We start from the raw sequence: 10,000 nt of genomic DNA, 5'->3' as shown, positions 1-10,000 counted from the left end.
TCCCGCCCTGATAGGACTTCTTCATTGGACCCGGGCGCATAAACCCACCCCACCCCACACCCTAACGCCTCTGCCTGCGCTCCGCTCGCATAACCCCCCCCTCCCCCAGGCCTACGCGGCGCTGCCTCCCGGCGGCGCGCTCATCGCCATCGACCACCTGGTGGACTGTCGCCGCGCGGGCAGCCCGCTGCAGCTGGGCATGAGCCTCACAATGCTGCTGGAGTTCGGCGCGGCGGAGAGCGCCTTCGACTACAGCTATGAGGTGCGTGCGTGTGTGTGAGTGGGTGGGGGGTGGTGGTGGGAAGTGGTTTTGGGAGGAGGTGGTGGAGAGCGGCTTGGACTACAGCTACGAGGTATGTGGGGTTGGGGTTGTAGATGCCGGCCCAAACTGAACCGAACCCAATGCAAACCCCCGGGGGGGAATCGGGGCGTCACGTGTGCGTTGCGTTTGCGGTGGAGAGCAACACCGCACGCAACGCATTGCCGCGCGCCGTCTCACTTGCCCGGCCCTCCCTCCCCCATTCCCAACCTCGTACGGTAAAATAACCACACACAGGAGTTTTGCGGCTGGGTGCGGGAGGTGGGCTTCAGCTCCACGCAGCTAATCGATCTTGTGGGCACGGCCAAGGCGGCGGTGGCGTACAAATAGTAGTTATTGCGATTTTAAAGCATGCCGATAATAGTTCTCCATCGTAGCAACTCGTCGTGAGATTTGCGTGGGGATGCATGGATGGGCGGACTGTCCCTTCTTGTAATGTCGCATTGATGGATGGTGCAGCTGCTGTTAGCGACGAGTCAGTGGCGAATGGTGCCTATGTGTGTGTGTGTGTGGGGGGGGGGGGTAGATACCAGCCCAATCTAAACCGGACCAAATGCAATAGGGCGAGGAGGAGAGCGCAGGGGGGAGGGGGTGATGTATGGCAGTGGTGATGCTGGTGAATGGCAATAGGTGGTGCTGGTGATGGATGATGCGAGGTAGAGTTGGTAATAATGAAGCTGGCAAGCTGTGTCTGGGGCAACGGGGATTGGTGTCACTCGACTGTTATATAAATACGGTGGACTGCGCAGCGCCAGCTGTGTCTGGGGCAACGGCAGCATGACAAGGAAAGCGGAGACGCGGAGGCTGGATGGTGTGTGATGGAGTGAACGAAAGGAAACAGCAGCGACTGCATTACAGACAAGGTGTATTTCATGACATTCGTCAAGGATCACGTAGTCTGCATGAATGTTGGTCACCTCGTGCCCAATGCCCTTCAACACCCTGTAATGCCCAAACACCTGTCTAACGTGAACATACGACCGGAACCAGAAGCTCGAGCATGATAGGTTGCCTAACGATCGATAGCCCATAGACACTGCACGTGCTGTGTTTACATTGCACGTGTTGCACACCCCAGCTGACACCAGATCACAGACAGCGTCAATATCAACACAAGCACAACACGGCTTGAACACATGCCTGCTGACACACCGCATCAAAACCCAGCTCACCCCCACGCGTACAATGCAATACTCACTGCTCACCATCCACACCATATCAAAACCCAGTTCACACCCACTTGAAAACCCAGCAGTCAACTGCACTACCTCACATACACGCTCCCTCCTCCACTCACCAACTGCTCCGCTGCCCCGCTGCTCACGTGCCACACAAACCCAACCAACCAACATCCAACCAACTGCACAAGCATTCCTCCAAACATCCAGCCGCCGCTCAGCTACCCAGCAGCAGCTGCTCCTGCGCACTCCTGTCCTGCCGTTGCAAAGTGTTTGCCATCTGCCGGGGTTTGGGAATCAGCTGCACCCTACAGGACTTCACCAACCTGCCTTACCACTGTCCCATCACACACCCATCAGCAGCTGCCCATCAGCTGCCCAGCAGCTGCCTGCAGGCGTGCAGTATGGCCAGGGCGTCGGGCACGAAGGGGTAGGCGGCCGCCACCACGCGCGCCCCCTGCACCGGGCTCAACGTGCTGAGCCACAGGAAGTCGGTGACGTTGTCGTGTGTGCGCAGCTCCAGCTGCATGTTGCGCTGCAGCAGCTCCGCCAGCTCGTCCACGGCGGTCAGGGCCTGGGGGCATGTGTGTGTGCGTGCGTGTGTGTGTGTGTGTGTGTGTGTGTGTTGAAGAGCACAAGGAAGACATAGCGCAAAGACAGTGCGTTTGTGTGTGTGTGTGTGTGTGTATGTGTGTGGTGTTGGGTGAGGTGCATGTTGGGGCGAGTTGGGCATGTTGTGGAGTGAGGTGGCGTGATGCGGCGTGGGTTGACGTGATGTCAAGGTGGCAGGCATGACCGTGTGATGTGGCAGGCGCAAGCTCGTGACAGGGGAGATGTGTGTGTGTGTGTGTTGGGGGGTGGGGGGTGAAAATACCAGCCCAAACTAATGAAAACGAGCGGAGCACAGGCAGAGGCGTTGGTTGCAGGGGGGTGGGTGGGTGAGGTGCATGTTGGGGCGAGTTGGGCATGATGTGGAGTGAGGTGGCGTGATGCGGCGTGGGGTGACGTGATGTTAAGGTGGCAAGCACAAAAGCTCGTGACACTAGCGGGTTGCATCCCCACCCCCAATCCCAGTTAGCCCCCACCCACCGTTCACATGAATGGCTACCCTCTTCCCCCCCCCCAAAATGGGCAGTCTCCAATGCATCCTGTACCGCTGTTCCAAGCATCCTTGCAACTCCCCATTCCATCTCACCCCGCCCACTAGCTTTCCTCCCTCCTCCCCACTCACCGCTGTGGCGTCCCTGGACCCCCCATCCCCCGTTCGCATGAATGGCTAACCCCCACCCCCCAAATGGACAATGCTTCATGTGGGGATTGGAGTGAACTACCCCCCCCCCCCCCACACACACACAAAAAAGCCCCATTCCCCCAGCCCCCAACCCCGCCAGCTTTCCTCCCTCCTTGCTTCCACACTCCTCCTCCCCACGCACCGCTGTGGCGTCCAGGGCCGTGGGTCGCGCCGGCGTGTTGCGGATGTGGGAGGACAGCTGGGAGGCCAGCCGTGCGCGCTCCTGGTGACCACAACACGACGTAGTGGTGATGGCGGGATGGGGTTTCACTTTAGTCGTTTTACAATTGGGGGTGATCATTACTGAAAGGCTGATTACTGAAAGGTGTGGGGTGTGGGGTGAGGGTGAAGGGTGAGAGTGAGGGTGAAGGGCGCCCGACGTGACGTGCTGTAGCGCATACCCACACACCCACACACGTGCATCCCCTTCCCCCTTCACCTCCTCAACCCCCCTGCACCACGGGCTCCACGGCCTGGTCCAGCAGCCGTGTCAAAACACACACACACACTCTTCCCCTGAGTCACCTCCTCAACCCCCCCCCCACCTGCACCACGGGCTCCACGGCCTGGTCCAGCAGCTGGGCCAGATGCGCCACCTCTTGGAGCTGCGGCCGGGACAGGTTGGCGTAGCGGCCTGCGTGTGTGTGTGTGTGTGTGTGTGTGTGTGTGTGTGTGTGTGTGTGTGTGCGTGTGTGTGTGGATTATAATCATGATTAGGGTTGTGCCGGGTCTTATGGTGAGAGTGTGTGGAAATTACATTTGAAATTTGTCTATGGAAATGAAGGCGCAGCCAGGAGTGGAGAGGGGGGTAGCCGTTCATACGAACAACTGGGTGATCCAATCACAAGAGAAGGGGGGTGGGAGAGCGGAAGAGGGGATGGGGGGGGGGTTACATTCATGATTAATTAAGAAGTGAAGGTGTAGGCAGGTAGGGGGGGGAAGGGATGGGGACCAGTGACGGTGGCAGTCGCGATGGTGTCGGCAGCAGCAGGCGGCCAGAAGCAGAAGGGGCTGTAGCGCACCGCCTGGGAAGCGGCGCAAGGGGCCAAGCAAACAGCGCTAGCAGCACAGCGAACAGCACCCAGGCACCATCACATTCACCACTTACCATCATCCACCCACCATTCCCAGCCATCCACCATTTCCCATCCACCATCAGCCGTCCGTCACCCACCTACAGCCAGCCAGTAATCATCGGAGGGTCGCTCACGCAGCCCAGTCTCCACATTCACATGCCTGCGCAAAGCATTGCGGTGTACGGTCAGTCATTCAGTCAGTCGTTCAGTCAGCCAGTCAGTCGGTCAGCCATGCACGGGTTGAGGCTGGGCAGCACAGACAGCCCTGCACCCCGCCCCCCCCCCGCCCCCACTCCACCCAGGCACCCACACAGACCCGCCCCGCCCCCCTGCTCTCGCCCCCACCCACCACCACCGCCCCCCTGCTCTCGCCCCCACCCACCACCACCGCCCCCGGACCCCTGCCCCCACCCACAGGCTCGGCAGCCAGCAGTGCCCGCCACCTCCGCATCCACACATGCCCCACACACACCACACACGCCCACACACACCCTCCCCGCCTGTCGCTACTCGTTTCTTACTGGGAGTGGTGCAAACAACCCCCAACCCCCAAGGCCTCCCCCTGGCACATCGGCCACCGTTTCCAAACGTGTCCCTCAATCACTCACTCCTCCACAAGCAGCTTCCCCATGGTCCATTTTGGGAATGGATTCAATGGAATAAACTAACCCCTCGCTCTCGCTCCCCCCCAAAGCTCACATGCTTTGCAGCCAGCACAGGGGGCTGAGCCGTATCACCTTGTCCAGGTACTCGGTCATGCGCTCCATGTAGCGCGACAGCCGAGCCGCCTTGGCGCTGCCCGGGCCCGCCGCCTCCGCACCCGCGCCCAGCAGGCTCGACTGCGCGCGGGCGTGTGCGTGTGTGTGTGTGTGTGTGTGTGTGTGTGTGTGTGTGTGTGTGTGTGTGTGTGTGTGTGTGTGTTAAAAAACGAAACGAAAGCCCGCCCAACGACGCGGCGGAGTTATTTACCGATACCTACCATTTTACCGAGCGTCGCGTGACTGTCGTGACCCAAGTAGTCATACTTTCCCGCGATAAGCCTGGAACCCCACGGGCGACCATTCGGCCTGACCCCGCGATGCACCTGTATGCGTCCATGCTCCGCACCCTGGGCGCGCTAAACAACGTGTACCCAGCACGCCTAATTCCCAGATTCCCGCCCGTGTGTGTGTGTGTGTGTGTGTGTGTGTGTGTGTGTGTGTGTGTGTGTGTGTGTGTGTGTGTGTGTATGTGTGTGTGCGTGCGCGTGTGTGTTGTTGTGTAACAAAGCAGAACGAGGCCCGCCCCGCCCCGTGCGTGTGTATGTGTGTGTTTGTGGTATGCGTGCGGCTATGCGGGGATTGCAGAGATGCTACAGAAAAGTGTAGCGAACGAGACAGCAGGCGTAGGGTACCAAACGACCGACGGGGGAGGGGTTTACGGTATGCCCGAGCCCAACGAAATACCGGTAGGTCCCACTAGCCAAGAAACCGTCGCCCGGCCCAGGAGCGCACGTGCGTGGGGGTGGGAGCACACATGTGGTGGGGCGCACACACGTGTGTGACTGACACACTGTGCCGTACACAACAGGTGTCATTTTCCAGTGCACGTGTGGGGCGGGGGTCACATGTGGGGCGGGTCACACCCTTTCCTGTTCACTCTCAGCCCCCGCCTCCCACTCAGCATGTGAATTGTTTACTGAGAAGTCACCCTCCAGCCCACAGTTCTGGGTCTAGGCATAGTTGGGTTTGGAATCAACTACAACCCCTCCTCCTCCCCCCCACCCACACACACCCACACACGCATACCAACAGTTTGCTTCCGTGGCATACACACACACACACACACACACACACACACACACACACACACACACACACACACACGTACCTGCATGGCGATGTGCTTCCACAGGAGGCAGAACTCTGCCACCCCCACACGCTTCAGCTCCTCAATGGCCGCCGGCGGGATGTCGGGCACCTCGCCGTCCTCCAGCCCCGGACACAGGGCCACTATCAGGGGGACTTGCTGTGGTTGGTGCTGGTGCGGGTGCTGGTGTTGTGATTGTTGTGGTTGTTGTGGTTGGTGCTGGTATTGCTGGTGTTGCTGTTGCTGGTATTGCTGGTGGTGTTGCTGGTGTTGCTGGTGGTGTTGCGGGTGGTGCGAGCCTGCTGCCACGGATGTCGTCACGTGCACCCCGGCCCTGCCTGCCGCTGCTGCCGCCACCGCTGCCTCTGCTGCGCTGTTGTCCCAGCCGGCCGGCGACCCCCTCAAGGACCCTCCTCCTCCCTGGTCTGCTCCTCCTGCTCCTGCTCCTGCTCCTCCCAATCCTGCTCCTGCTCCTGCCAATCCTGCTCCTGCGCTGCCCTCCTGCCCCGCTGACACACCGTATTGAGGTGGGCCGCCCGCCGCCGCTGCTGCGACCGAAGCGTGGAATACAGGCGCAGCAGCAGTGGCAGTAGCATGCGCCCCCGCGGCTGCGGCGCCGGGCCTGCTACTGCCCACGCCACTGCCCATGCAGTAGCCGGACCGCCCCTGCTCGGCAGTAGCAGCGGTGTGCCGGTGCGAACTGGCATGTGCTGCTGCTGCTGCTGCCGCTGCTGCTACAGCTGGCCCCCCGCTGCTACTGCCATTGCTGCTGCTACTGCCGCCGGCCTTCAGGGAGGCGAGGAAGTTAAGACTGGTCTCGCGCCAGGGGAGCACTGTCTCTAGAGCCTGCGCGTGTGCGTGCGTGTGTTAAAAACACAAAACGAAAGCGTGCGTGTGTGCGTGCCAGGAAAGCACAAGGGGAAGGGTCGACACCACTGGGTCGACACTGTGTTTGCATGCAGAGCGCCTTCGTGTGTGCGTGGAGGGCCGGAAGCAGGCGGCGGAACCGTCACCACGGCAGTGCAAGGTGTGGCAGGACGCGCGCGTGTGCGTGGATGTAGGCGCGGGCTTAGGCATGTGTCACAACGTGTCGCTATCCTCGGCGTCACCCCACCCCGCTGCCATCTCAACCCCGCTGCCCTCTCAAACAGACAGGGCTACCCGCCCCATCGCGCTCTCCCCCGTTCACCCCACCTTGAGTTTGGATTTGAGGAACTGGTTCTCCGAGCTCAGGCGCCCAAACTGCGCACTCAGCGCATCAACGTGCGACTGAAGGTCCTCCGGCCGGGGGTGTGGCTTGCGACCGGGACGGCCTCGGCTGCCGCCGCCGCCGCTGCCGCCGCCGCCGCCGCCGCCCGCTCCCGCCTGCGGCTGTGGATTATGCGCCCCCATCACCCACCCAGCGCTGGTACCACCTCCGCCACCGCCTGCGCCGGCACCGCCGCCGCCTCCTCCGTCGCCAGCACGGCCAAGGCTACAGTCGAAGTAAGCACCGTTGCTGCCTTCTCCGACAGGAGGCGTGCCCGCGGCTAAGCTCGACCCCAGGAAGCTGACACTTGGGGCGTCGTCATAGGCGCTGGGGCCAGTGGGGCTGGTCCATAAGCCCTGTCCCCAGCCATGGTCTCCAATGCTAGCACGGTGGTAAACAGGCGTCGGGTCAATGACCATCGCGGCCGGGGCGCTGCCGCCAAACGCCCCGGTCACGGGCGGGTCGAGGTGAACGTTCGAGGCACCAGCCAACGCGTGTTCAAAACCTGAGCCTTGACCTGGCTCGTGCAAGGCTGTGAACATGTCATGCGTAATTGCTATGAATGTGAGAGGTGTGCGATTTAGGACGTGTTTGTTTGCGTTGATGACGTTGCCGAGGCTTTATACGCTCGCCAGGGCCTTATACATGTACATTAAGTTGATGGCAAGAAAGCGAGCAGCTTCATTGATTTGGCAGTGTATCAAAATCAGACAGGCACACAGCAGCAACGAGCTGTGGCAACGAGCTTCGGCGTTCAAACGTCGCGTGTAGTTACCGTAACTTTAACAAGATGTTGATCTACAATTCGAAGGTTACTGCGGAGAGTAGATGGCAGTCATGGCACAATCGCTGGTGCCTTCTGTGTGTGCTCCATCGACGAACCTCAGTGCGTGGCCTGGCCCCCCCCCGCCCTCCACCTCACTCGCCCTACTCCCGCTCGTTTCGCAGTGCCCCGAATGACAATGCACTTGCAAACACGGCGCGCTGAGCCGCCAAGGCGAAATTGGAGGCATGTTAGAGCGCATAGGACGGGGTCCGTGTTGGCGATGGCACGGCCGTGGGCACGGCACAGTTAATTCCTGCGTCACTGCCTTACACACAATGCCGCTAATACAAGAGTTCATTCAATTCAATAGGTAGCTGCACTCGATCCTTGGCCAAAGCCCTGCTGGGTGCACAGGAGACGGCGGGATGTGTGGTTGCGGGATGTGGGCTGGGATCGCGTGGAAAGGCCACGTCCTTCTGACCCCAATATCATCGACGATGAACTTTCCCGCCCCTCTACAAACCTCCACGTCTTCCAGACTCAATTTCTTCGGCTGAGCGCAGGAAGCCGATCACAGGGCCACAACTCATCGGCAGCGGGTTGGGAACTGCCCTTGGCTCAGCCCTGCGGTAGCGTGCCAGTGGCAATGCGCAATGGTGGGGGTGCCCCTAAGAGCTAGTTTTTTTGGAGTCTTCAGGGAGCGGAAGCAGGGGTGCAGAAAGCTGTGCGGTAGGGCTTGCTCTTATTGGTATGGGGCTGCGGTGGCTGCGGCCGGCAACAACAACCTCGAGAACAGGAGGAACAGGCGCGAACAGGGAACACGATGAGAGCAGGTAACAGGTGAGAAAGCACTTTGGTCTGATCTGTCGGGTACCGGACTTCCGGCGGCTTTCCCGCCGGGTTCACCACCTGACCCCCAAACTCGCCACGTAGCCGGCGCTCGACCAACCGCTCTTCGGCATTGGTTTAGTTGCGCACAACTGCGCTCGTCGATGTCGGGATCTGAGCTCCTTTGATTAACATGCATAATTAAACGCAAGGCCTGCACGATTGAAGCGTCACACAACAAAGTTCGCTTCGCACCCGCGCCCCGCCGCAAGACAGCTCGCTAGTAAGATGATGCTTTCGCACAAGAGTTCCCTGGGAACCTCTAAAGCGGCGCTGCCGTCGCGTACGCCAGCTGCCATGATGTCCATGTTGCCAGTACACCAGCGGCCAGCAGCGGCTGTCCGCGCGCGCGGCAGTCGGGCAGTAACTCGGGCGGTGGCCGAATCCCTTGTGAGCCGCGACGACGAGGGCTTGCGCCTTCGCGGACCGCAGACTCTGGTGCTGCCGACCATCTTTGCCAGGACCACCGGGACGAATAATAAGCCGGTAAGTTGAAACGGTGGTTAGATGCCTGAGATTTTCACCCTGGGCCACCTGACACATGTATGAATCATATTTACAGGTCCTGGTGAAAGCAAACGTCGTGTTGCCCCCGTCAGCCGGGAAGCTGCCACAGGTGCGCGCACGGAAATCGCATGGCGCATGTCCCTTCGTTAGCGCCCCGCATGTTCCTGCTGTATGCCTATGCGAGCGAGTCACGAGGATTACTGAACCCGCAATCACTCGCTACCGCGACTCGTAGGAGGGCGACCCCCCGCGCACCGTCACCGCGCGCGGCGTGGTCCTCTTCATGCACGGCTTCGCGCAGGTGTGTGTGTGTGTGTGTGTGTGTGTGTGTGTGTGTGTGTGTGTGTGTGTGTGTGTGTGTGTGTGTGTGTGTGTGTGTGTGTGTGTGTGTGTGTGTGTGTGTGTGTGTGTGTGTGTGTGTGTGTGTGTGTGTGTGTGTGTGTGTGTGTGTGTGTGTGTGTGTGTGTGTGTGTGTGTGTGTGTGTGTGTGGGTGGGTGGGTGTGGGTGGGTGTGGGTGGGTGTGGGTGGCATGGGAGGGATGGGAGCACGGGGGGCTGTAAATACAAGCCCAAATTTAACCAAGCCTAGCCAAACAAGTGGTGCACAGGCAGAGGCGACAGTTGGGGGTTGGGGGCAGAGGGGGCGGACGCGGGGGCACGGCCCACGAGTGTGCCAATCCGTCTCTCCCGTGTCCCACCTGAGGAACGCTTGATGGCGATTAGGGCTTGTGATCATGGCGACACACCACCTTGCCCCACGGCGTGCGTGCCCCCCGTGTCCCCAGCCACAGCCTCCTGCTGCTACCTTGTGTGCCTTCCCTCGTGCCAAAACACACACCTGCACACACCTGCCCCCCCGCCCCACACACACACACCTG

General features: G+C 60.6%; 3 protein-coding genes across 3 annotated transcripts in view; 2 read left to right on the top strand and 1 right to left on the bottom strand.

The window, feature by feature from the left end:
* The window catches only part of CHLRE_05g240400v5 (uncharacterized protein), a 2,844-nt gene extending 1,688 nt beyond the window's left edge, over positions 1–1,156 (top strand). Inside the window, exons 6-7 of the mRNA XM_043062367.1 lie at positions 110–262; positions 557–1,156. Coding sequence (XP_042924930.1) covers positions 110–262; positions 557–649 — 246 coding nt within the window. The 3' untranslated portion in view covers positions 650–1,156. The remainder of the gene's footprint in view (positions 1–109; positions 263–556) is intronic.
* Positions 1,157–1,159: 3 nt separating this feature from the next.
* CHLRE_05g240350v5 (uncharacterized protein) lies at positions 1,160–7,770 on the bottom strand. The gene is made up of 7 exons (XM_043062366.1): positions 6,907–7,770; positions 5,734–6,558; positions 4,564–4,703; positions 3,963–4,024; positions 3,334–3,422; positions 2,931–3,011; positions 1,160–2,071 (listed from the first exon to the last, which is right to left on the bottom strand). The coding sequence occupies exons 1-7, from the start codon at positions 7,378–7,380 to the stop codon at positions 1,868–1,870; spliced, it is 1,875 nt and encodes a 624-aa protein (XP_042924929.1). The 5' UTR covers positions 7,381–7,770; the 3' UTR covers positions 1,160–1,867.
* Positions 7,771–8,750: 980 nt separating this feature from the next.
* On the top strand, positions 8,751–9,876 carry CHLRE_05g240300v5 (uncharacterized protein). The gene is made up of 4 exons (XM_043062365.1): positions 8,751–9,101; positions 9,178–9,231; positions 9,358–9,423; positions 9,846–9,876. The coding sequence occupies exons 1-4, from the start codon at positions 8,844–8,846 to the stop codon at positions 9,852–9,854; spliced, it is 387 nt and encodes a 128-aa protein (XP_042924928.1). The 5' UTR covers positions 8,751–8,843; the 3' UTR covers positions 9,855–9,876.
* Positions 9,877–10,000: the final 124 nt, after the last annotated feature.

Source organism: Chlamydomonas reinhardtii, chromosome 5, assembly GCF_000002595.2.
Source record: "Chlamydomonas reinhardtii strain CC-503 cw92 mt+ chromosome 5, whole genome shotgun sequence".
In the NCBI taxonomy this organism is placed as follows: domain Eukaryota; kingdom Viridiplantae; phylum Chlorophyta; class Chlorophyceae; order Chlamydomonadales; family Chlamydomonadaceae; genus Chlamydomonas; species Chlamydomonas reinhardtii.
This window is presented reverse-complemented; position numbering and strand designations above follow the sequence as displayed.

What these genes read in the sequence shown, in the direction of transcription:
- CHLRE_05g240300v5 (XM_043062365.1), top strand. Translation starts at nt 8,844, where the DNA reads ATGATGCTTTCGCACAAGAGTTCCCTGGGAACCTCTAAAGCGGCGCTG. An exon ending in CCGGGACGAATAATAAGCCG is followed by an intron (nt 9,102 to 9,177) that starts GTAAGTTGAAAC and finishes TCATATTTACAG; the next exon opens with GTCCTGGTGAAAGCAAACGT. An exon ending in CAGCCGGGAAGCTGCCACAG is followed by an intron (nt 9,232 to 9,357) that starts GTGCGCGCACGG and finishes CGCGACTCGTAG; the next exon opens with GAGGGCGACCCCCCGCGCAC.
- CHLRE_05g240350v5 (XM_043062366.1), bottom strand. Translation starts at nt 7,380, where the DNA reads ATGGTCATTGACCCGACGCCTGTTTACCACCGTGCTAGCATTGGAGAC. An exon ending in CCGTGGAGCCCGTGGTGCAG is followed by an intron (nt 3,012 to 3,333) that starts GTGGGGGGGGGG and finishes TGTGGTCACCAG; the next exon opens with GAGCGCGCACGGCTGGCCTC. An exon ending in CGGCCCTGGACGCCACAGCG is followed by an intron (nt 2,072 to 2,930) that starts GTGCGTGGGGAG and finishes ACATGCCCCCAG; the next exon opens with GCCCTGACCGCCGTGGACGA.